The 27,341-nt window shown below is 41.4% G+C and overlaps 1 protein-coding gene across 1 annotated transcript in view; it reads right to left on the bottom strand.

Annotated features, from left to right (window-relative positions):
• SLC22A18 (solute carrier family 22 member 18) overlaps window positions 1-16,260 on the bottom strand; it is a 94,304-nt gene extending 78,044 nt beyond the window's left edge. The window contains 5 exon segments of the mRNA XM_042459411.1: window positions 4,830-4,962; window positions 8,046-8,191; window positions 11,062-11,159; window positions 15,151-15,402; window positions 16,126-16,260. Coding sequence (XP_042315345.1) covers window positions 4,830-4,962; window positions 8,046-8,191; window positions 11,062-11,159; window positions 15,151-15,333 — 560 coding nt within the window. The 5' untranslated portion in view covers window positions 15,334-15,402; window positions 16,126-16,260.
• Window positions 16,261-27,341: the final 11,081 nt, after the last annotated feature.

Below are 27,341 nucleotides of genomic sequence, written 5' to 3'. Positions count from 1 at the left end.
GGTTTTTTGTTTGTTTGTTTCAAAAACTGGGGCATGATTTGATGGGCTGATGCTGTAGTTTGAAGAGTTATTTTTCTCCTCTGTGAATTTTTTTTAATTAGTTGTAAAAGTATAGTGCCAAAATACTAGTTCACTGATGCATGATAGCATGCCTTCCAATATTACATAGAAGAAAACTGGGACAGTACTGGCCAGGTAACATCAGAGTGTGACCAAGATGGGAAAAGTCATTAATGAAGAACACATAAGCTGGAGAGGCTGAAGCAGTTTGCTTTTCTCTGAGCCTTCTGGGAAGGGCACAGTTCTGCCCTCCCTCCCATCTCTCCTCAATGACTTAATTAAGTGCAGAATTAATGCAGTTTGATAGCCCTTTAATCCCGATGCTGTGGGATTCTGGGATTTGTTGTTTTGTGACATATTTAGCCTTTTCTGTCAGAGAGCTTTGGTGCCACAGTAAACTGATAGGGTGATTTAGGGATCTCTCATTCATAGGGTTTCTGTAAGCTGATGTTGACTTGATAACAGTTAACAACAAGAAAGTGAAATATCACACATCAGGGCCTATAAACTTGAAGGTACCAGATCTCATCTGATCTTAGAAACTAAGCAGGATCAGGCCTGGTTAACATATAAATGAGAATGCCAAAAAATACCAGGGGGTGCAGGGTGTATTTTAGAGTAAAGAACTGCCAAACTTCTTGTGAGTAATCCTTCCCTAAGAAAACCATATAAATTCATGGGGTTGTCATAATTTAACAAGTGATTTGAAAGCACACGCACATGCGCGCATAGAATCCATATATTATACAATGGTGTATAAACTCTGTGTAAGCCTGTATGAGGAAGTATTAGTATACATTTTTAATTGTGCATTAATAAATGCATTTTGCATTTTAACACTTTCCTTCCATTTTTCATTTAGTGTCCTTTCTTCCCAATTTAAGGTTGGCTCTGAGAACACATCAGACAAGAGTATAATAAACAAATAAACACATTTCAGATAAATGATGGAAACACTATATAAAAGCAGGGTGTCTGCACAACTGAAAGAAAACTACACCACTAGGAACCTGCCCCCAGCAAGGGGGAAAGGAGCACAAATATTTAAAACAGAACAGTGTCACCTTGTGGACAAACATTTGTATTACCGAGTACAGTTTACCACTAGACATATCCAGTAAAACCTGCACCATTTTGCCTACTTCTGTTTCTTGTTTAAATGCTACTCTGAAGTTTCCACAGCAAAACTCTTCATATACAACAGCAACTTTTGGTATGCATGCTTTACAAACCAAGATTTTATTAGTTACCAAATTAGATTCCCAGTTAACATTTACAGCAAAGGTACTTGAAGAAAGAGATTTGTGAGAAATCCATTTGGTTGATATGTGGTTACAATTGACACAGGCCTGATTTGGGAACAGTTTTGGTTGCTTTGATGACCTATGCCAAGAGCTGGACATGGGGAGTGTGCTTCCAATACCTTTCCTGGACTTTCAGCAGCATTCATCACTTTTGATTATGGCATCCTTCTGAGCCATTTACCTGATATGGGAGGTGGTAACACTGAAGGTGAAGTTGGGGAACTATTATGGGGTTCTTGAGGACATCATCCCAGATATGTTTTAACATTCATATGCATATGCTGAAGCAGGTCATCCAGTGTCTGGAGGCTGAGTTCCATCACTATGCAGATGATACACAGCTCTCTTATTTCTTTGGCTGATGCCAAAGAGACTGTTTAAGGAGCTTATCACTTGGGCAAATAAGCTGGCTTATCTATTCCGGCTTCAATTCTAGATCCAGGATGCCCCCGGATGTTATCATACCTAAATTGCCACCGCTCAGCCAGCACTTTTTCAAATTCGGGGAGTTTCCAACTTAAAAAATGGCTGGCTGGGCAAGGCTTCAACCTGGGATGCATTTGGGCTAGGGCATTCCACCTAGATCAGTGGCGATTTAGGTATGATAACATCCAGAGGCATCCTGGATCTAGAATTGAAGCAGGAATAGGTAAACCAGTTTATTTGCTCAAATTATAAGCTCCTAAATCCTGAATAGAATGTCTGGATGTAGTAAGGAACTGGATATGGATGAACAACCTGGACTTTACTCCAGACAAGATGGATAAGTTACTGAAATGTATTCAGCATCTACAGTTAGTGCAAAGTACAGCAATCAGAATGTTGTTTGATGTAGGCTGTAGAGATTATACATCATCATCCATAAAATAACCTTGGCTGTACTGGTTTACTATTTTATTTTCCAACCAAGTCCAATTCAGGGTCCTATTTTTTGATCTACAAAGCCCTAAATGACCTGGGGCCAGAATACATGTAAAACTGCATCCCCGCATATGAGCTTGCTTGTTAAAGGCCCTGTAGCTTGTCCATCCACTAAAGAGATTATCACATGCCTTTTTTCACCCAATACAGGCACGAGCTGGGCACAGGCTTAAACGGGTGAAAACGGATCTTATCACACGCCTCCTTGCCCAACTCAGCCACATCATGTACCTGATCCTGACTCCTGGTGTACTTTTCGAATGAACAATACTTTCCCGTTCTTTGAAAACTACACCAGGAATCTGGATCGGGTACATGATGCAGCTGAGTTAGGCAAGGAAGCGTGCGATAAGATTCATTTTCACCCGTTTAAGCCTGTGCCTGAATCGGGCAAAAAAAGGCATGCGATAATCTGCTAAGAGAGTCCAGGCTTAAGGATGCATGAGACAGGGCCTTTTCTATACCTGTACCTTAAATATGTAAGTCCTTCCTAAGTGAAAGCAGGTTTTGGCTCCATTCCTTTTTGAGTTTTTGACAGTCAAAGCTGTATAGCTTAAGTGGGCCTTTGGCTTTTCAAATTTTGACCTGATTTTAAAAACAATTTATTATTTATTTATTACAAGTATTTATTACCACTCAGACTTCCAGGGTTTCCAAGGTGATGGTTAAAAACCACCCCCCAAAAGCATTCTTTAAAAACAGATAAACGCCCTTTTTCAAAGCCCACAATGAAAATAGCCCCAAAAGCCAGCCATGGTTTTAAAGACCAAAGGCCATTTGGCACAAAGCTATCATAGGGATGGAGCCAGCCTGACTTTCCTTGGAAGGATGTTCCACAACTGAAATGACACTGCAGGAAAAGCCATGCCTTGTGTAGTCATAGGAGTTTATCACACGGGAGGCAAAGTGCCCAAATCTCATGCATAAATAGGGTTTAAATCCTGGGAAAATCCCACAAAAGCGGGATTGTTTTCACACACACTGGGCTCATTGAGCATTAATGCTACATTAACCCATGCAGAAAGTGGGCAAAATTGTGCTGCTTTTTTATTTTTGGGATTTAATGTCACGCTAATGTTCAATGTGCCCAATGTCGTCTGAAAACAATCCCGCTTTTGCAGGATTTTCCTGGATTTAAACCCCATTTTTGCACAGGATTTGGCTGCTTCCCTCCCAGTGATAAACTCCATAGAATCATTAACTCACAGAATTCAATGGAAAACAAATGAGCAACTATAAGCTCCTTGACAATGATGGTGGGATAGATAGATGTGCAAGATGTGCAAATTAAGTATAAAGAATTGAAGAAAACAATGGATATGTAGACTGAGCATCAATTTCTTGTTATGTTATTCCTTTGTGGGACATCCAGGATACAGCCTTCTGAAAATGATACTAGGCAAAACTACCAGGAGGTAGAAAAAGCTAAGTTTCACTGTTTGAAAATTAACTGGACCTTGAGCTTGTTTGGAGGTTCTAGCAGGGGAGCGCAGCTATCGTATACCCTTGACCGAAGAGTGGTATACTCTTTCTATCTGGGATGGTTTTCCTCTTCCACCAAGCGCACAGCTTCGGGAGGGACGCACTTGGAGCGGTGAGGGAGGAAGGGAACACCCGCCTAGCCAACCAGATTAGCCGAATCAACCCTGGCGATCAATAGGGTGACAGATGTTGCAGCCAGATCACCCTCACATCTTAATTAACTGACATCTCAGAAACTAGAGTGTCCAAAGCAGCTTTTAGTCAAAATTCTGGAGAGACAAAGCCATAACTACAATGCTGGGAGGAATTACAAAGCAGCAGAAAGTGGCATTTCATTTCATTCAACTTGGACTTTGATTCCTTGAAGGCTCTTTTAAATGACTGCTGCTATGAAGCATTTGTAAAACAAGATGCCAGAAGCAGCTGGCACTGCTGTTGCTTAAAAAAACTAAAGGCAAATAGTTTATCACAATGACTTTTATTGAGCATTTATATGCCTGCTGGGATCAACTTCCTATCGTGTTCTTGACCTGCCCAGAAATTCAGATTCTGAGGACATTTGCCCTCCCAGTTCTACTTAGTGACAACTGCTTTCCTTATGTTCATGTGGTACATATTTGAAACTGGAATGTCCTTGATGGCCTTGCCTCAGACTTTGCCCCTTCTTAGCTCTGAGCACACAGTTGCCTCAGATTATTCTGCTGCTTCAATTTCCTTTGGCTACCTAGTTATATATTGTTTAGCAATAACTAGGAAGAGAGAGCAAGAGACAGAATGTTGTTTCAAGTGTTGGACTAGGACTTCAGGAGACCAAGATTCAAATCCCTGGATTACCTTGGACAAGTTACAGCCTCTCAGCCTTAGACAAATGCAATGGCAGATTTTCTCTGAATAAATCTTGACAAGGAAATCCTATGAGAGGGTCGTCATACTCTGGAGTCAGCTTGAAAGCTCAAAAAAGAACAAGGAAGGAAAGATGTTCCCTGGCAGCTCAGGCGTGAGCACTGTATAAAATCAGAGTTGCAAGAGTGTAAGGTCAAAACAAGAATAATAAACACTTACCCAAAATTTGTGGCCATGATGCCACCAAGGGAAGATCCAACGATTATTCCTACTCCAAAACAGAGCCCAAGTTTTCCTAGAGCATCAGCACGTTTGGCAGGAGTGGTCAAATCTGTTATGACCATCTGAGCACCTGCAAAGACAATGGAAAACAACTGGTTCTCATTTCAGTATGGGGAGAAAGATGTGTATTTCCCCTATTAAAATAGGATAATTACTAGTTCATGAGCTTATTCAAAATTCTTGAGTGCAAATCATTAGAGACCATAAACATGACTTCTTTTCATTTGGCCACAAGTACAGTTTGGCAAAGCAAAATGTTTATGTCCTGACATCCGGGGTTTGTCTTACTGGAGGGGAGGGGGGTTGGTAGGAAGGAGCAACTTTTAGAGATGTGTTGAAAGTAGAAGGCCCTTTCAAGGAGCAGTGCCCTCCTTGAAAGGAGGTAAGCCTGCCCACACCAGTTCTCTCATCACTTGCTGGAAATTAATTACCAATCTCCCTCTGTTCTTGTGGTCTTCGGATCTGCATCCCTCACTTATGCGCGGCCGATTAACATAGGGAGAATGAATGGGGTGTGTGACTGTAGCACGCACACCCATGTGCCCACACTTATATTCAAACCATTGGGGCTTGAATATAGGTGAAACTCAGTTTTCGCGAAGGGGTCCGGAATGGATCCCCCATGAAAAAGGAGGGGTGACTGTATAATGATTTTATTCAAATAGTTGTTCAGAAGGTGAGGCAGACAGTGATTTAACAGCAGTGTTGTAGCAGAACCAGGGCTTTCAGGGTTGAAGAGCTGAGACTTTTTGATTCGAAGGAATGATTGTGTCATCTGTCACTAACATTGCTGCCTTCCCTCAGTTTTCCTGTTCTCATTGACCACCTCCAGTCTTCACAGTAACTGGTGAAGGGATGATTTTCTCAACAGCAACATATTGTTTTGAGCTGTTATTGTTTTCATGCAAAGTATTTGGCCATGGCCTGATCTGGAACTTCTCCAAGTGGAGGTGAAAATCACTAGAACTGATTTGTTGACATAGTTCAACCCGGATACCTGCATTTCCAGGCTTTCCTTGAAGGCTTTCCTACAAGGACCACGATGAGCATACAGTATAACCATTATTAATTACCAACACACCACTGTTCAGTGATAGGAGGTAGAGAGGTATTTATCTGCTGCTGTCATGCCGTTGGTATTATTTTGTTACATTTTTAAACTGGGGGTTCTATGCAATTCTATGGTAATTATCTGTACAGTTTTGTGATTTCTGAAAGATGTTCTGAAGGCTTGTTTGGACACACAGATGGAGAATACAAGGTTGCAATCTTAGTCTGAAATCCTATATCAGTTAATGAATTAAGTAACCTCTCTGGTCCGACCCTCGCTCCAGTTCTGACACTCACCTGCATGCCAATCACCTGCAGAATGGACTTCCTTTTCCTCATGCAGCTGATGCCCAGTAAAGTAGGTGGGTAGGGGAAGTTACAGTTGTTACAATGATTAAGGACTTAATCATACAAGCCTTGGCCTCACCTCAGTCTTGCCACAATCACAATATTAAAAAAAGAATGAAAACATACCAGTTTTGGCACCTTTATTACTATATCTCTCTTCTTTAGTGCAACAGAGCTTTTAGTGCCATTGAGGATCCCTGCACACTCACGTCTTCATTCTCCCATGACTTCACCTCCCTGCTCTGTGCCCTACATAGGGATGCCATATCCCGCCTGGGGGCGGGACATTCCCATTTTTTACCCCCGGGATGGTCCCGTCCCATTTTTGCCTCTCCCCCGGGTTTGCCCCGGGTTGAGTTGGTCCCTGCCGCCGCCGTTGTGGCTACCGTCGCAGCAGCAGCAGCAGCCACTCTGCAGGTATTGCTGCCAACTGCCAGTCTGCCACCAATGTGACCACTCTTGTAGCCGCTTCTGCTGTGGCCTTTGCAGCCCTCTGGTGCTTCCATTTTGCACCCTGGGCTGCCTGGCCCCTGCAAGCTCTTGCATGGGCACACGCAGGGCTGAGCAGGGGCTCCTGCTCTTCAGGCTGGCTGGCCAATAGCTGGACAGCCTGCCCCTGCTGCAGGAGCCTGTGAAAGCTAGCAGGGGGTGGGGCTGTTCCAGCTCCATGCTCCCATTGGCCAGCCAGCCTTCAGAGGAGGAGCTTCTCTTCCTCCCCGTGCGGGCCCTAGGCATGGAGAGGGCTTTACCAGCAAGGTACTTCCTCTTCTTTTTTCACCTCCTTTCTCTTGTTCTTTCTTTTCCTCCTCCTCCTCTTCATTTCCCCCTCTCTTTCTCTTGTTCTTTGTCCTCCTCCTCCTATTCTTTTTCTTCTCTTCCTCTTCCCTCTCCTCCTGTGCCTTCCAAAGAAGAAATGATAGTCTCCTTGTGATGAGAAAATAAAACAAAGTTGTTGTTTTTTAAAAAAACATCCTGGGGGGCGGGAGTGGAGGAGACACTGACACCACATATGCAATTGGGTAGTTCCCAATACCGGAATTGCCACATGAAGAAGTTATTGCACTTGAGGACAAGTGCTATAGCAGTGTGTTTGGGACTTTATTGATGGTTGTTCCCCATCAGTGAAAAAGGAAGCTCTAATAGCAAAGCAGCAATGAAACAGCCACAACACTGTGCAATAAGTATTGCCAAAGGAGCTATTTTTAATAGTATATTTAAATCCCTGTGTGATGAAATCCAAAGCAGTGATTGCGAATATGAAACAGTTACTTAGATTTACTCATCCATAACTTAACTAAGTAGCTGATACAGTATTCTGGCCTTATACATTTAGACATAGGAGTAAGTTCTGTTTAATTTAATAGGCCTTACCTTGATTGCATCACCACAAAATAGAAATAAGACAGCAAAAATCAACCTAGACCAGCTTTCCCCCAGTCAGTTCCTCACAGATGTTTTGCAGTATAACTCCCACTGCTGACCATCAGCCATGTTATCTGTGGCTGATGGGGGCTATAGTTAGATGAATCTAGAGGACAACAAGTTGGGGGAAAGCATGTCTAGATTATTTTATCTCCTAGCTTGGTGATTAACTCCTCCTGAAGTCACTTTGACTCATTCCTATCATACACAACATCAAACAAGATGAGTCCATTTTCCACATAATTAGATGGCAGATGTAAAGGACATTTTATATAAATAGTTTTATAGTTTGAGTCTAAGAACCAGAGCATTTGCATAGTCTAGCACTATTACCTGGTAGTCCATGCATAAAGATGGATGGAAATCTGGAAAGAAAGAGCATCGGGACGCTGGTGGACAGAGAGAGAAGGAAGAAGCACAAAGATCCAGCTAGATATGAAAGAGTTAAGGCAGCCCTGGTTCCAGACTGGTCTGCAAATCTGGCAAAAGAAAGGAGCAGATTATTCAAAGACTGAATTGGTTGTTGTGTTGTAACAGTTTTAATAATAATAATAATAATAATAATAGAACTACAAAGCTGGTAAACTTGTCCTGGATTTCCTAGAAATCCTAGAGACACACAGATCAATCAAACAGTTTCATTTATATACCACTTCATACCGAACTAACAGTGTTTAAGCAGTTTACAACTGTAAGCTAATTGCCCCCAACAATCTGGGTAGTCATTTTAGCGACCTTGGAAGGATGCAAGCCTGAGTCAAGCTTGAGCCCACTTGGCTAGGATTGAACTCGCAACCTTACGGTTTTGAGTGAATGGCTGCAGTACAGGCATTTAACCACTGCGCCACCAGGGCTTCTGCAGGCTCCTACAGGCATCCTACAGATCTGCACCACCAGATCTTATTGAACATTCATCAGACAGTCAAATGACTAAGCAGCACCAATCAAATGTAGACTATTGAAAGGATCCTAAATGCATGTTTTCTTTGCCTTTTTAGAAATTAGTACCGTATGTCATTTTAGCTGGCCAAAATGATTCTCTCTTTTCCAAAGACAGTCCCATCTGGGGAGTAAGACCCCATGACGTTCCTTTATGGGGGAAGTGGGGCACCTTCTGAACTATCAATTTGTAAACAAAATCAGTTGTTGGTAAATAGACAAACATAATTACAAGCTGGCTCTGTTAATAGTGCATGAGTATCCCTTGTATTTCATTATACCTCATATTCAGAGGTCAGTCTGTCACATGGAGCACATATATGTAGCACATAACTGAAAGAAACAGATAAATTTTCTTGGAAGAGTTAAAGGACACAGTTTGGTTGTTAAGTTTCAACTTAGAATGCAATTCAGCCATAGCTAAGCTTTTTACACACCCATTTACTTCAAAGTAAAATTACGTGTGTGATTAGATACATGCAATTAAACTAAAATGCACCAAACAGTGATATTTTTATTGGCCAACCAAAGTGCACAATATACATGTTGCAAGCCTTCGAAACTTCATTGGCTTAATCTGGCAAGGTGTTATAAACCAAACAGGAGGTGGAAAAATGAAGATGTTAATCTATGGTGCACTACAGACTGCCATTAAGTGGCGTACCAGCGCCAGTTCTAGGGTTAGGGAGCACGCGGCAACCGCATGCTTCCTAAATCTAGTTTTCTGTGGCCCAGAAAAACTCTGGATTGGGGTCGCATGGCTGCCAGTGAGGGGCCAGCCCTTTGGGGCGGTCTGTACCTCACCTTAGACCTGCATTTGCTGTCTTTGTTCTCAGTTCAGATATGGAGGGGCATTTCTTGTAGGCAGGAACCTGCTCTTTCTGGCCATGTGGCAACTGGGAGGTTCTCAAAGTCCAGGGAATTTAACATCCATTTGCAACACAAATAAGATGCTTCCTTTGCATTCCAATATGTCTCCATCCTTTGTGAGACCTCAGGCCTCTTTGTAGGCAGAGGAAATTGGATTTCTCAAGAAGCCTTCATGCTTCTGCATCAGGAAAGCTTTAGGTGATGTTGAGGTAAAACATGCCAACCCAGTCCAAATTTAAGAAGAAAAAAATGATTTACTTTTGTTGGAGGTTGAAACCTCAAACAGGAAGGCCCCAGTCCATTGGTTAACTTTTAGGACCCCCCTTTTGCAGCTATAATGCAATATCTTAAAATTCAGAAAACATCCAGGGGTAACTATGTTGGCCATTTAGCAAATCCAATCAAAAATCCAGCAAATAGTGATGCTTTTAAAATGCTTACGTTTGGCTGGATCATGCCTTTTATTAATTGCCCTCTGTTTCTGCATAACTATCACTATTAAGTACCAAGAAGAATGTAGCCTTTTAAGCACTAATTTAAAGCTGGTGAAATTCTAATGGCTGGCCTAAAAAAGTATGAATTCTCATGATACAGCTGCGTTTTTCCCCAGGGTTTCCCACTCCCCACTTGTCTCCCCAGCATCTACTCATTCTGTTTTTTTGTGGTATGCAAAGGGCTCTTGTAGCATCTTTGAGACTGAGTGAAAGAAGTTGTAGCATAAGCTTTTGTAGATTTGATGTATTTCCTCAGACGTTCTTTTGGGGGGATTGTTTGGATCTATATTAGAGCTCTTCAAAGATTTGATATGCTGAGATGGTACTATGGTCTGAAGGGTAAATCTTCTCCTTTTTGAGAAAATAATTAATTAAAAAAAGAATCATAGAGTAATAGAGCAACACTATCTTATTGCTGGTGCTCTATAGTGCTAATATAGTGGGTATAAAATGTTACAACTCATGCCAGGATTTGCCAAAAAATAGTCCAGGACAAGAGAAATGTTATTTCGATATTACAAACATCTTTGAAGACTACAGAAACAAATACGGTGGCCTTCTGACACATCTGAATGGACATCATGGATATCATTCTTGCCTGCAGCCATTACTCTTGAAAAGTGAGATTTGTAGTCTTCTTATGTGGAGTCAAACTCATAATATTTTGCCCAGATCCATCATTCATTAGAGATACAAGAAATACAAGAGATACAAGCATTGTTCTCACATTGTCTCTCCATCCTATCCTTTCCTTAAATTCTTTCCTGACTTCTTGTAACTGCTGCTTGTGTGAATGTCTTTAAATGTGGTTCCTGCTCTCACTAAAGACGAGGGGAAAGCAGAAAGCTTTAGAAATAGTGACTATACATTCCAATAGGTTTTTCTGTTATATGGTAGGAAGGAATCTTTTATTCCTTTTCTGTGAGGCAAGGAAATTCAGATGGCTGCTTAAATTATTTTCTTGAACAAACAAATTAAAGGTATTATTAATTTAAAATAATTCTGCCATTCCATAGGAATCATAAGAATATTTTTGTTATATTTACCTCCCAAATATGGGACCTCCTAGAAGTTGAAGAATACCAAAGAGTGTTTGCAAGTAACCAAATCCAACTGCATCCAAACCAAGGCTTGTTGCTAAATACTAAAGCAGGGTGGGAAATAAAAAAGTTGCACATTAGTTGCATTTCTCAGTGACAGAGACGCTAACAATAAATCCTATGATTTTAATGGAGACATCATTTGTCTCCTTCATAACATGCTGTTATCTAAAGGAGAGCATCCTCAGTTTAGGGCACAAGTTGTGGCCTTCCAGATACTGCTGGACAACAACTCCCATTATCCATAACCAGCATAGTTAATGTTGATGTAAGCTGCAGGCCAACAATTTCTGGAAAGTCCCAATTTGCCCATTTCTGCTCCATGGCTTAACCGTGTCATGTTTTAATTCTTATATGATCGTTTTCCCCACCATCCATTTAGTTAAATCAAGCAGTGTCAACTATTCAATCAATTGTTCCAATAAGAAATAAAGCTGAAAAATAAGTGAGAGTCCTAACAGCAATGGTTGTGAGAATTTCCTGTTTTCAATCAAAACCTACACCATATAGTCAAGCATTGATCCTTGATGGTTATTCAGTTTATTTATTTAATAAATATTCTGCCTTTCTCCTGGCATAGGACCCACAGTGGCTTAAAATAATTTTAAACAATCTAAAACCATTTTTTACAAAAGAAAAAAAAAATCACAAAACAATTTAAAAAACAATTCTGTTTAAAAATGGCTTGGGCCCAGGGTACTTGGAGGACCGTCTCTCCCCATACAATCCGCCCCGCACACTCAGAACATCTGGGACCAATTTGTTAGAGGTCCCTAAATCCCATTTGGTGAGGACCTCACAGAGGGCTTTTACTATCGCCGCCCCCTCATTGTGGAATAAGCTCCCTATAGAGCTCCATTCCTCTGCATCTTTAGCTTCTTTTAAGAAACAATTAAAAACGCATCTATTCCAGCTGGCTTTTTCACTCTAGGTAATAGTGTTCTTTCTCTGCTCCTTGTTCTTGTTTTTCGACCCCGGATTAGTGCAATATATTGTCTTTTTCTTGCCTCTAGTGAATTGTGATTTGTATAGATTCCCGTTCCTACCCCTAGTAATGATGTTTTTAAACTTTTTATATTGTGATGCTTTATCTGTATTTTATTGTTTCTTGTCTTGTAAGCCGCCTTGATCATGCAATTGGAAAGGCGGGATATAAATAAAAATTATTATTATTATTATTAAAAGCACATGGTTAAAAACAGTTTAAATACATTTACAGTTCAGCCTCTGTATCCACAGATTCTTTATCCACCTATTCAAGCATCCACAGCTTGAAAATGTTTTAAAAGTATGAATTTCAAAAACAAACTTTAGTTTTGCCATATTATATGAGACACCATTTTACTATCCATTGTACTGAATGGGACTTAAACATCCACAGATTTTGGTATCCAAGGGTATCCCTCCTGGAACCAAACTCCTGCAAATATCAAGGTCCCATTGTAAAATATCATTTAAAAGATAAAAGCACAGCATATCACTTTCAAAATACCCTTCTGCTATATGATTTAAGAATCAGAGGAATGCCTAAATAAAAACGTCTTTGCCTGCTGATAGAAAGAGAGCAGGAAGGGAGCCAACCAGAACTTTTGGGGAAGGTAATTCAGGCTATTAGCCCAAGGTAATAGTCTGGAGTAGGGTTGGCATAATTCTCTTCCATAAAACAGGGACAAAAGTATACAGGGCCAGACTGGGGAGATTACTGATAAAAAGCTCTTTTAAAACATCACCTTTTGACATTTTACTGCATCATTCAATAAAGTTTCTTGCCAAACCTCCAAAATTGGTATTTGTATTGTCTCCCCGAAATGAATTATTGACCCCTGCTCCACACTCTTCTTCTCATCAGTCCTCTTCTGAATCTGTGGACCTTCTAACCATGCCAGCCATCATTCTTTCCCCCTCCTTGCCACCACAAAGCCTCAACAAGATTTCAAACCTCTTCCCAGCCCATCAGCCTCAACAATCTTCTTCCTCCTAATCCTCTTCTCAGTGATTATTCACACTGAAAATGATTCAGGGTGAATCTGGGTTAAATCTCTGTTGGTCACATGCATCCTGAATGCACCCGATTATGTTTGTGAGAACACCCCCCCCCCCCAATATCCGAATAACTGATATTGGGTTTCCTCCCAGGTTTTTAAAAAAGATCCGCATTATTGGTAGTGTGAACAACCAATGTGAATAGACTTTAATAGACCCAGGATAGAACACTACATACCCAAAAGGGGGTTCCAAATGCATTTGCATCCTCAACTCCATCTTTATTTGAATGGTTTCATGTGTGAGCAACCAAACTTGCGGAGATGTGTGTCAATGCAGTTACGAAGTGTGAATAACAAACCCTGAATGTGTGAGTGAGATGATTTGTATTGTCGCATTAAAAAAATGATGTCTGAATGACCACTGAGTCTCTGTTCCTTCTAACCCAGCCAACCATCACCCTTTCCCCTTCCTTGCCATTCCTTACCCTCCTTGAGAGATAGGAAGAAGGAGAGAAGCAGAGAAGCTTGCTGCTACCCAGTGAGGCTGAGAACTCCAGGAAGAAATGGGATGGGGATGGTCTGTGTAGCCCCAAGCATATATGTAAATATATTTTGTGGTCAGGGACCCCCAAGACTCAGTAGTAACTGAACTGGTTTTAATTTGGTTTCCTTCCTGTTGCCACTCGGCTGACAATCAAAAATATTTTCCTCCTTTAAAAAAAAAAAAGGCTGGCAGACTTTTCACAATTGACTGGTTGTTGAGGAAGAGGCTTGTTACTAGTTGGGTGCTGTTTTTTTTAAAAAAAAGATTTGTTTTTAAATTGTGCTTTAAATTGTATTGAGTTGTTTTAATTTAATTCTATTTTATCTTTGGTTTTGATTTGTGTGTTTTTTATTCATTATTACAAAAACTGCCTTCAGTGCCAATTTTAGAAGAAAGGCAGAATATAGATCCAATAAACAAACATATCAAGTCATAAATTATCATTCTTCCAAATCCAAATATCCCTGCGCTTTGACCCTGTGAATGCTGACTGCTGTCCCCAAAATGTTCATTGCAGTTCAGACAGTTTGGAAGTGAACTTCTTAAAGAGTCTCTAAAACCCTTTCTGCTCCTACCCAGTGGGGAAGGAAGGAAGGAAGGAAGGCTTCCAAGGGGCTGGGAGAATATGAGGGACCACTTGGAAATGAAGTTCCATCACACTGCCTAGCCCTAGGCTCAAACAGCCTAGCACACACCCAGAGGTCTTCCTGGGCTTGATGTCTCCCGTCAAGGCTGGCCTCCTTTCCTTTTCTCTCCTTTCCTACCTTTTGATCTCCAGCTCTGTCATGCCTGCATAGTATCACCCAGAGCCTTCAACATGGAAAAGTCTCCCTTCAGGGCCAGTCTTCTCATGTGGTTTCCTGTATCACTGCCTCTGCTGCCATAGTCACTGCCTATGGCCTATGGAATCCAGGATTTCCTGTTTCAACCAGCCTAGCCAGCTGTGACATTTTTAGTCCCTCCAAATTGGGATATTCCTGGCTTTCTGGGACAAATGGCAATCCTACCTGGAAGCAGCCATTAAGATGGCTCTCTTCCACATCCCAGCAGATGGGACTCAGAATGTGGTGAACCCTCCTCTAAAGATCTTAAAACTAATTTCCCCTTTGCTACCTGCTTATTGTTTTTCTTCTTCCGCTTGCTCCAATTTGTACAATGGATAATCCAGCAGGATATTTAAGGGTTTCACTTTTCATGTGTTTAGACTACACATGTACAAACAGTTGCACAGGAATTTACAAGAGAATGTAGACAAGCAAAAAAAAATGTTTTGCTTTTTTTATTTCTGCAAGGGAAGATAAATTATAAATTGCTTTGGTCTACCACTGCCAACTTGCTCTCATTATAAAGGGAAGTGCTTATTTCAGACAGCTACATTTCTATGGAGTAGCATTTGTGGAGAGGGAGGACCATCAAAGTGATCCCCATTTAGATGCATGGAACAACATGCCTCTTTTTCAAAGGCTAGTTTACCAGCCCCACGAAGGAGTAAAAGTTCATACTCACTGGTACAATCCCAATCTGCATGAACATGCAGCTCAGGTCCACGGCTGTAATCAGGTACGTAACTTGGATCACCCATTGCGTTGAGGTCATATTTACTGTTCTGTCCTGATCACCTTTTTCCAAAGGCTCTTCTCTCACTTTCACTCTTTGTTGTGCTGTTTCAGAAAGAGCTGCTGCCTTCATGCTGCACAGGAGAAGCTGTCCAACACAACTGCTTTCACCAGAGGAATGAAAGTCAAAATGAACTTTCACCTAGGGAGGAAACCACATTTTTTAATATGTAAGAAGCAAACAGTAGTACGCAGCATGTTTGCTGAGTCACCATCAAACTAGCCTTTTGTGACTAGCATTTTTGTGTTGACAACTGCCAGGATGGCCATTTTGACACTATCTGCTCTTAGAAAAAACTGTCTAGTTTGTGTATATTGTGCACTGGAATTACTGATGTGTTCAGTAGGATTGTTGCCATGCAGCATAATCCTATGCATGTTCTTTAAGAAGGAAGTCTCACTGCAGTATGTACTGCCCAGTGTAGTGTATATGGTTATTATTGCAGTCTTAGAGAATCTACTTTTGGACTATACTTCCCAGAATCCTCTAGCCAGTGTAATCACAAGCCATGTTGGCTGGGAGAGTGTGGGAATTGTAATTCCCAAGCCTTTTGATGTGCTATTACAATGTATGCCATAAGGCTCGGCAGGTAGTCTAGAAATTAAGGCACAGTGAGTTTTTAACAGAGTACACTGTACATCTGATCATCTTCTGGTATTCATCTTCTTTCTTCAAAAAACAGAGAGTGCAAGTCAAAAATTAAACTGGTTGTTGATATCCTGTTAGGATGAGATAGTTCTGGCACCCAAAGTACAGTAAACTTCCCAGTACTCAAATGTCGTGCAAATGAATTACAAAACGAATATGTGAAAGCAACATTGAGTTTGATGATTACAATGTCACTGAAAAAAAGTGTTTACTTACAACCTAATAGTTGACGACAGCATAGGGTTCTGCTGAACATAAAGGGCTCTTCTCTGTTTGTACTTGCTGTCAAAGAGTTGTGAAAGGAAAGGAAGACCAAACTTCCTGGTTTGTACTTCACAGGGACTGTGTGCAAATTGTCAACAGTATGTGGAAAAGTAAGACTGAACACAAGAGTCCAGAACAGTGAAGAAACACCTATTCATTCCTGACTGAAAGAGCCCACATTTTGCAAATTTCAGCATACAGTTTTGTTCAGAGCTTGGAAAAGTTTTCTTTTTCAACTACAACTCGCAATCCTTCTTTGTAGTTTCTGGCAACTGTAGTTCAAAAGCCCCTGTTATTGCCACAAAATAGGACTACCCTTCTTGCTCTTATCATTGGTTTGTTTGTTCTCTGGGGCTGCACCTGCACTGCAGAAATAATGCAATTTGACACTGCTTTAACTGCCCTAGCTGAAGGCTACGGAAATCTGGGATTTTGTGGTCTTATGAGATATTTAGCTTTCTCTGTCAGAGAGCTCTGGTGCCACAACAAACTGTAATTCCAGGTGGGATCTGACCAAAGCAGCAGAATATAGTGGCACTATTACTTCTCTTGATCTAGACACTATACTTTTATTGATGCAGCCTAAAATTGCATTGGCCTTTTTAGCTGCCGCATCACACTGTTGACTCATGTTCAGTTTGTGGTCTACTAGGACTCCTAGATCCCTTTCACATGTACTGTCGTTAAGCCAGGTGTCCCCCATCCTATATCTATGCATTTCATTTCATTTTAGTTTTTTGGACTAAGTACAGTACCTTACATTTCTCCGTGTTGAAATTCATTTTGTTAACTTTGGTCCAGCTTTCTAATCTATTAAGGTCATTTTGAATTTCTATCCTGTCCTCTGGGGTAATAGCTATTCCTCCTAATTTGGTGTCATCTGCAAATTTGATAAGCATGCCCACTATTCTTTTATCCATGTCACTGATAAAGATGTTGAATAGCACTGGACCCAGGACAACAGAACCCTGTGGCACCCCACTAGTCACTTCTCTCCATGATGAAGAGGAGCCATTGCTGAGCATCCTTTGGGTTTAGCCGGTCAACCAATCATTAATCCACCAAACAGTTGTATTGTCTAACCCACATTTTACTAGCTTGTTTGCAAGAATACTATGGGAGACCTTGTCAAAGGCCTCACTGAAATCAAGATATGCTACGTCTACCACAATATCAAATTAATACCATAAGGGAATGACCTAGGTATGACTCCACTATGGATGCCTGACCTTCACAAGTAAAAAAACCAGTTAGTGTCTAGAAGGGACTTGAATGAAGCATTACATCTGAAAACCTCAATATTCACTTAAGAAGCTCCCTCACTTTCTAATGCTCCGCTCTCTAATGCTTCTGTTTTACTACATGTAAAGGCAACTATAGAGAAACTAAAGTGTTTTCTTGACCACCAACCCCATTTATATTTTAGGAAAATATTTATTACTTTACAAATTATTATAGACAAATGCAGTGTTTGTATGACTGGAACAGGAGAGAGGGAAACATTTGATAAAAAAAAAATCTTGTGTATTTCCCCCAACTATTCCACTACCAGGATAACAGATCTGGCCTCTCCATTCAGAACAAACAGAAGAGTAATATGACTTCTTAAAACATGAATGTTTTCAGTGACAAGATAGAAATATGAAAGGGAGAGAAAAGAATTGCAACCAGTTCCTTTTTATTCAGTACTTCCTATCCATGTTATGTTGTCTCACTTTTTAAAGAGCAGATGGAGCAAACTGTGAAGTGAACTGCAAGTAGGGTTGCCATAACTGTTAACCTCCAAACCAGGACAAATGTAAAAAATGTAGGACAAATGTAGGACAAATTTTCGGCCCAAATGTAGGACATATTTTTTAAATGAAGGACACATGAAAAAAATTAATAATTAAAAAAACATTAATATAAACACATGTTTATTAGGTATGCTCAAAATGGAGGACATTTTGGCATTATTCCTAGACAGATGGCAGATATGTACTTCCCTTTCTGGCCAACCCCCCCTCCCCACATTCCAAACAACACATTTGGGCATTGAACATCTTGCATATTTCAGAGGCTTATTGCATAACCAAACTCTTTGGGTTTCACACTGAACATGGGTTCACATGGCTATGCATATTCAATATGTCAAGGTGGTTTAACAAGAAGTGGATTTGCCCTCGGATTCAACTGTACTTCTCAGACGTATGTACTTGGTCAAGGGACTTTGGTTTTTCGTCACTGCGCATGAGTTTGTAAACATCAGAGCAACTTACATTGGCCATGCCTCAGAAGCTGACTGATACCATCATCATCATCACCACCATCATCATCATTGTTGATGATGATTGTTAAAACACCATTGTTAAAACAAGGAAGACCTGTTAGCATTAAAAGCACCAAAATACACAGAAAGCACACTTTGGAAAGTCACGCTGTCTCGCCTTCAGAAAGAGTGAGTACATGCCTCAGAAACTGACTAATATCATCATCACCACCATCATCATCATCACTATCCAAGGCAGACCTGTTAGCATTAAAAGCTCCAAAAATACACAGAAAGCACACTTTGGAAAGTCACACTGTCTCGCCTTCAGAAAGAGTGAGTGCATGCCTCAGAAACTGACAGATATCATCATCATCATCATCATCACCACCACTATTATTGTTAAAACAAAGCAGACCTGTACAAATGGAATGGAAATCCTTCTTCTCCTCCTGCTACTCTTCTTCTTCCTCCTCTTCCTCCTCCTGCTACTCTTCCTCCCTCTTCCTCTTCCTCCTCCTGCTACTCTTCTTCTTCCTCCTCCTCTTCCTCCCTCTTCCTCCTCCTGCTGCTCTTCTTCCCTCTTTCTCCTCCTCTTCCTCCCTCTTTCTCCCCTCCTCCTCCTCTTCCTCCTCTTGCTGCTCTTACTCCCTCTTCCTCCTCCCTCTCTATTCCTCCTCCTCCTCCTCCCTCTTTCTCCTCCTCCTGCTACTCTTCTTCTTCTTCCTCCCTCTTCCTCCTCCTCCCTCCTCCTTCCTCCTCCTCCTCGCTGGGCCCAGGCCGGCCTACGTGGGGACCAGAGGAGGAGCTCCTCCTCTTGAGGCTGATTGGCCAATGGGGGCAGAGTGGAGCTCCAACAGCCCGCCCCCTGCCAGCAGCCATTGGCCAGCCAGCCCCAGGAGGAGAAATTCCTCATATTTAGCCGTGCGCGCGGCCCTGAAAGTGCATGCAGGGCAACTGAAAGCTGCCGGCCTGAGCAAAAGGCCTCGGTGGCAGCGGACTCAACAACAGCATGCTGTGCACTGCACATGCTGTGTACAGCGCAGCGCAGTGCAAAGGCCACAGGAGCGGCCACACGCAAAGCGGAAGGGCCATCGCAGGCGCTGCTGGCACCAGCGGGACCCAGAAGGCCCCTGCGGAGGAGGAGGAGGAGGAGGAGGCAGAGGAGGAGGCGGATGCGGAGGTGGGTGGCCAGCTGGCTGCATGAGCAGCCGCGGCCACAAAGAAGGCACGCATGGGGGCGGAGCTGGCCGTGGGCGGGGCAGCCCCGCTTTTGGTGGGAAACCGGACTGGTACCGGGCCAGCACCGCCAAAAGCGGGATTGTCCCGCCTGCAGCCGGGTTATGGCATCCCTAATCCTATGGGATCCTGGAATTTGCCATTTAGAAATCTCAGCCAGAGAGCTCAAATCCTTCACCAAACTATAAACCCCAGGATTCCTGAGGATGAAACCATGGTAGTTAATGTGGAATTATAGCACTATAATCATGTAGTGTGACTGGGCCCCTGTTCTGCTTCCTAGTCTTTAGCCTGCTCAGCAGTCTTGACCTTTTCCAAATGTTTTCCCACCAAGAGAATATTCTTTCTCCTTCTTAGTGGTGATTTTCACTGTCTTTCAAGTTTAGGCTGCTTGAAAAAGATGTATCCCCTCCATGCACACATTCCTCATTAGGGAATGATTTATTCAGATTGCTTTCCCACATGGTTTCACTTCTATCTTCATCATCTTCCAGCTCTCATAAAATGTTTATGTCTTCTTAGGCAGTAAGTCTTTTCTCTTTTATGAGCCCTTTATTTCAAGAGTGTTTTTCTTCTACAAAAACAGCCAGTATACTGAGAGATTATGTTCATTTGGAAGGCTTAAAATATGACATGAGTAGAATATTGCATACTATATTAGCCTTAGTCAGTCCTATCTGTCTTTTCTGCTTACCTACATCCTTAGAGAGAGGCCCTGATCTAAATAAATGTCTTCCGGTTCCACTGCTTCCCAAATAATTAAATGTTGCAGGGCCACTTTACAGAATCAGTTTTCCATTGGTGGAAACAGAACTGGAAAATTCCATGTTTTGTAAACTGTCTCTAAAAATTAAAAGATATAGCCATGTTAGTCTGTAGAAACAGTATGCAGAGAGATCTTGTAGCACCTCTGAGACTAACTTTTTCTCCTGTCTCCTCCATGCACCCCGCCCCCCCAGGCAGGAGAAAAAGTCAGTTTCAAGGGTGCTACAAGATCTCTCTACATAACGTCTCTAAAAATGTATACAGGTTGAGCAGGTAGGAAGCAAACAGAATCAGAGATAAGAAATGCTGATCCTCAAATAGCTTTAGTCCCTAACCATTATCTCAAGACTAATCATCTTGCGCTTGCCAGTTTCCTGAAGCAAAAACCAGTGCTTCATCATTCTTTGGCTACATTCAGACTCCACTCACTGTTCCATTTAGCCCTCCTCTAGGCAGGTGACTACAAAGCATTACAGGAGCCTGGATTATCCAGGATGAAGCAGAACCTGTGAATAGGATGCTGGTTTTCATCTAAATAAAACCTGGAATGAGAATACATAATTTTAAAAAACACAACAGTTTGACTATAATACAAGAGAGCCAGTGTGGTGTAGTGATTTGAGCATTGGACTAGGACTCTGGAGAGCAGAGTTCAAATCCCGGTTTGCCCATGTAAACCTACTGGGTGACTTTGGGCAAATCATACTCTCTCAGTCTCAAAGGATGGCAGAGGTTACCAAGAAATCCCCATGATATGTTTGCCTTAGGGTCATATGCATTCATATGCATATACTGTACACTTGTACTCTCTCAAGAATTAATGAAAGTCTGTGTCTGCTTTCTAATTATTCAGTTCCCACAAAGGTATTCGTAATATAAAGTCTACAAGTGAGGAGTTTCCTTTCCCCTAATGGCTGAGCCAGTGTGGCATAATGGTTTGAACACTGGACTATGACTCTGGAAGCCAGGGTTCCAATCCCCACTCAGCCATGTAAACCCACCGGGATGGCCTTGGACAAATCACACTCTCTCAGCCTCAGAGGATGGCAGAGGCAAATGCCCTCTGAAAAATCATGCCAAGAAAACCCCATGATATGTTCACCTAAGGGTCTCTACAAGTAAAAAATGACTTGAAGGCACACAGCAACAACAACAGCAAATGACTGGCCTTGTGCTGTTATGTGTGTACTATCTTTTGTTGATGTCTATCCACTATTTTCTATCAGGGGACATCCAGGGATCCACTACAGCATGTATCTACAGGGGGCTCCAGGGACTAGTATATCCAGCTATAGGAAAACAGCTGGACACATCCCTGCTCTCCCTCCACCCCCTGCTTTTCAAAAGCACAGAAATGGCCATAAGAGGGGCATGCTGTTTAAAACAAGGTAGTTTGTGGGAAGGGAATTTCATGGTTGGAACAGAATTCTGACCCCACATGACTAAAAAGTGAGTTGGGATGGTTTAAGTCCATTTTACATAATTGTAATTCACCAACAAGAGGCTAGCCTTCTATTTTTAACCTGAGTTAAAATGAAATTTCAAATAGAAAATGCTTTAAATGCTTTCCGCAGGTATAGATTAATTCTTCGTGATAGGATGCCTAGGCTATAGATGCATTAACAGTGCAGTCCTGTTATCAATGTTTCTAGTGAGTCTGAGCATGCATTGCAGTTCTCAGTGCACATCAACCAGAAATCCAGACACCCCCCCCCCCCGTTTCGAGAACTTCTTGAGTTGCAAGATGATTCAAATACATCAAGAGAGTCTTGTGAAGAATACAAGTTCTGAAATGTGAAAAAATAGCTCAATTATTATATTATTTATTTATAATCTTAAGTAAAGTACAATAATTATGACATAAAGCCCTGTATTTTTACACCAGATTTTCCAAGCAGGTTGCAGCTATCATATAACTGAGAAGGCAATGAATTCTGCAGATGAATAGAAACACTTGCTTTACAGTTGGCCCACCATATCTACACATTCTGCATTCATGGATTTGACCACCCATAGCTTGAAAATATTCCAAATAAAATAAAATAAATTCCAAAAGCCAACCTTGATTTTGCCATTTTATATAACAGATATCATGTTACTACTCTATCATATATAATGGGAACTAAGCATCCATAGATTTTGATATCCATGGGGAAACTTGGAACCAAACCCAAGGGCACAGTGTACTATGCCACTCTCAGTATTTATTTGCTTATAGTTTTTCTGTTTCACTTCCCAGCCCACAAGGACTCTTGAGGCAATGAACAAATAAGAACCAACCATACAAAGATTAAAAACATTTTAAACAACACATTAAAATACTTTTAAAAAATGTGTAAAAGCAGTCTAAAATCAACCCTAGAATCCAGTTTTGAAATACTGTAGCTACAACAGCGATTTTAAACACTGAATACCATGCCAAACAGTTTTGGCTGCCCTTTGGACACTTAAAAGATATTGGGCCAGCCAAACGCCCTTGGGTAGAGAGTTCCACAATTGAGGTGTTGCTGCAAAGAAAGCCCTGTTACTTGTATCCACCAACTTAACTTCATGAGGTGTTGAGACATGCAACAGTGCCTTTGCTGAAGATCTCAAATTTCTGGCAGGCTCATATGGGAGGAGACAGTCTTTCAGATATCTTGGCCCCAAATCATTTAGGGCTTTCTAAGTCATCACCAGCACCTTTGCAAGAAAACTGGAAGCCAGTATTGGCCTTTGGCAGAATCTGAATGAGTGTCAAAGACATATATGAATACCGTTCTTTCTCAGGAAGTCACAGCATGACCTGTAAACCTTTATAATCAGTTCTCCTTGGTCAGGGAGAGCCAATGACCAGCTTGGGTGTCATGGCCATGGAACATACAAAGCTATAGAATTAGGAGATTATTACACTGACATGTGATCGGCTAAAGTTGCATTTAATTTTCAAGGTGGGTGTTATCGCTTGCAGCTGCGGATGGATAAGCGCAACCTATATGTAACCGAGAGCCTAGCTACACTTATACAGCGGCTTTTCAAAAATGGCAAGCCCCTAATTTTGAAAAGCCACTGGATAAGGGTGGCTGGGATCCAAGCTGCATATGGGTTACATTCACCTGGCCACAGCTGCATGTGGTAACATCCACCTTTAAATTTAAACGTGACTTTATCCTGTCAGGGATAAGTCACTTTAAATTCAATGCAATAATCTCCTTAAAGAGGCACAGGGGACATGAACAAGTAGATAAATTTCTTCACTACATTTTCCCACTATGTGGCAGGTAACAAGAGCATGAATAACAGTCCAACAGAAAGAGTGGTGCTAGAGTGCATGTCCCAATTCTCTCCACTATCAGGGGATCATAATAGCCAAGGGTGGATTAAAGTGGTTGGGTGCTTGAAGCAGTTCTGAAAACAAACAAGCAAAAACCCTTTTGGGCACCTGTATACGATCTCCTATTGGAAGGCAGTTTGGGTGCTGTAGTGGAGCAAGATGGGTAGTGCTGCTGTGTGAGGCAAGGGAGTCTCTCCCTGAAAACAAAACCAGTCCCTTTAAGGGCTAGGAGGGGTGCATATCCTCTTTGTGTACATTCCTGCTGGCGTGACTGAAGCTGGGTCTATAGGACATCTGCTGCACCAATGCACTACCTGCCTTTTCACACCACTGCTAGAAAATGGGTCTCTGGGGTACGCAGTAAATGTTACCAGCCCTTGGGCATTTCTCTTGCACCTCTGATAATCCATCCTTGATAACAACTCTGAAGATGGCACCTCTCCTTTTGCTAGTTGTTTTGAGAGGGCTGCTAGGAGGCAGAGTTTGCCAAGTGTGGATTTTCTTCTCAAAGTTCTGCAAAAACATACTACACCAAAGAGGTTTTTTTTTCTATGCAGTTTTAAAAAATACAGCACTCTGTAAATTCTGATGCTAGCACTTTCCTTGAAAATTAAAATAGTAATTTTCATGACTTGTGAACATTAGAGGGCACCAGAGACCAACACATAGCTAATTACCTCTGGCTCTAAATGCTCACTCTTTTTTTTGCAATAGGAACACCACAAAATCTGTTTCACTCATTACTTTCCTCCCTCCTCTACACAAAAATAATCTCAATGTAAGAAAACATGTATATATGCTTGAATCTGATGTTCAAATTGCAGCTTAAAGGAAGAACAGTTGGTGGACAGTGACATCCTTCTCAGGCTGGTTGAGTAAGTGCTTTGATTCTTGATATGTCAGATGTGGCCACTGTAGCACATATTTTACTTACATCTAGACTGAATTATTACAATGAACTCTGTTTACAGGGTCTTCAGAAATTCCTTTTGGTTTGGAATGTGACAGCAGAGATGGAATTTTGCTCACATAATTTTTTCACACCTGTCATGAAAGAGCTACACTGGTGACCACTGTGTTTCCAGGATCATTTCAGGTGGTTGGTCATTACCTTTAAAAGCCCACAAAATTCAGCCCAGAATGCATTTGGCCAGAGGTGGGGAACTGTTGATCCTTCAGATACTCTTGGACGTCAGCTTCCAGGACTCCAGCTACCATAGCCAATGATAATCGACTACGGGAATTTTAGTCCAGACAATTTGAAAGACCAAAGGGGATTGCTTCCTCCTCAGCTTGCTCAGTAATGGAGGCCCAGTTTACGGAGAGAAGAGAGTAGCCATTCTTCATTCCAGATTATGGAACTGTTTCTTCCATGAGGCTCAGTTGGATACCTTTCTTGCTGAGTTTTGCTAGACCATACTTTTTCAGCTGACAGTAAAAACGTAGCAATAAAAAGGTAAGCAACTAACAATTAGTTACCGTTTTATGGTACCCAAAACTCTCTGTCTGAAATGTTTGCCTTGCTCTCTCTACTGGTAGGGACTGCCCTCCCTCTCAGAATGGAAGGGTCTGATCTCCCTCCCTCCTTCATTACATAGCATCATTTTCCAAACATGGAGGCGAGGGAAATGATGATCATTAGTAAATACTGCCATCAGCCCCTTGTATGTGCCTATGACAATGCTACCTAATAATGTCGTATTTGTTCCAAGAGGGGGCACTGGCAAGAAGGGAATAGCCAAACCATGGGTATGGAAGGGAAAAGAAGAGAAAGAGCTGCCCCACTGCTGCTTTCAGATAAGCCTTTCCATGGAAAAACCATTTATTTGTTTGCTTGTTTGACAGATCTAAGAATTAACAAAAGTACTTTGATCTTTTGGTTGGTGTACAATTAAAGAATAGTCACATGCATAAAAATACGATGTAAAAAGTATGTATGTGTGACACAAAGAGAGGGGGTACATCAACACTGTAGAAATAATGCAGTTTCTCACCACTTCAAATGCTAAGACTCCATCCTACAGAATCCTGAGATTTGTAGTTTTATGAGGCACCAGAACTCTTTGGCAGAGAATAATAATAATAATAATTGTAATAATAATAATATATTTCTATTCTGCTTTTTTCTCGTATCAAAGAGGATTATAACAAAAGCATTAGATACAAAGTGTGCTCCCCACCAAATAAAACTTAATTAACATAATCATAATAATAATTAAGCAGAATAAGTATAGAAAATACAGCAAACATAGTCAAAAATACAAAACATAGCAATGAAAGATACAAAAACCAAAGTACATGATTTAATAATAGTTAAGATACTACATAACATATTAAACTAACTAACAATATTTAACTCTCTCCTGGCAGCAAAAATATATTACAATGCAAAATACAAAACAGCAAGGCTAAAAACCTTTTAAAACATCAACTCCCAGAATTCCATAGGATGGAACTACAGAAGTGGTGTCAAACTGCATTATTTCTACAGGGTAGGTGTACGGAACACACTTAAGAGTAACCAGCAATATACCTGGACAACAAAACCAATCTTATAAAGAATTCAAGTAAAAAATAAGTCATGCGCTTAAAGTTTGCAATTATTAGTTCATGTGTCAATTTTAGGGTCAGTAAGGACTATGTTTGATGCCCCACCCCCAATGACCACTAGAGTGATCATGTGGGAGTTTTTGAACTAGGCCAGCACTGTGAGTGATTCAGAAAAGAGTTGTGGGCTAGACTGCATGTATCTGTGCAAATTGGTGCACATTTGCATTGACAGTTAATTGTCTTCACTTTCCTGTTCAAATTTGCAGCTATTTGCACCTATTCTCCCTCCTTCTGCAGAATATGTCCAGCTCTGTGAATGCATATGAAGCGGATGGACAGCCACACGTGCAAAAATGCACATTTCTGCAGATTTCAGAGGATACTCGGGTAAAAACGGCAAATCCCCTTTCCCCACCATGTTTAAGGAGCCCCCCCCAGCAAAAAATGCTAAACTCCTGGGAATTGTGTGTGGGCAGATCACATTCTATACGACTAGAATGAGGAGTATTTTAAATGTGTAGACTAGCCCACAGAGGGAGCAAGAGCAAACAAATGATTCAACAAGGCAACACAGAGAAAGAACAAGGAGGACCCAGAGTAGAAGGAAATCAGCACGATAGCTGAAGAGTTTGATTTAGAGCACTCTTGTCCTGCCTGATTCTGTATTGCTAGTAACTGCTCTTTTAATATGGTTGTTGCTGTTGTTGTTGTTATGTGCCTTCAATTTGTTTCTGACTTATGGTGACCATAAGGTGAACCTATCACAGGGTTTTCTGGGGCTGAGAGTGTATGACTCACCCAAGATCACCCAGTAGGTTTCCAGGGCCCAGTGAGGAATCAAACCCTGATTTCCAGAATAGTAGTCCGACGCTCAAACCATTACACCACATTGGCTCTCAATAAATAATAAAGAATAGAGAAGGCTCAGTGAAAACTGGGAAAACACCAATTTCTGAAATTTTGCATGTCTAAATGTGACATCTTATCAGTGGTAGGGGGAGAGCAAGAAATACCAGCCAGAGGGGAGTGAGGGAAACCCAGATGTTTCAAGAA

Source organism: Sceloporus undulatus, chromosome 1 (assembly GCF_019175285.1).
Source record: "Sceloporus undulatus isolate JIND9_A2432 ecotype Alabama chromosome 1, SceUnd_v1.1, whole genome shotgun sequence".
Taxonomy (NCBI): domain Eukaryota; kingdom Metazoa; phylum Chordata; class Lepidosauria; order Squamata; family Phrynosomatidae; genus Sceloporus; species Sceloporus undulatus.
This window is presented reverse-complemented; position numbering and strand designations above follow the sequence as displayed.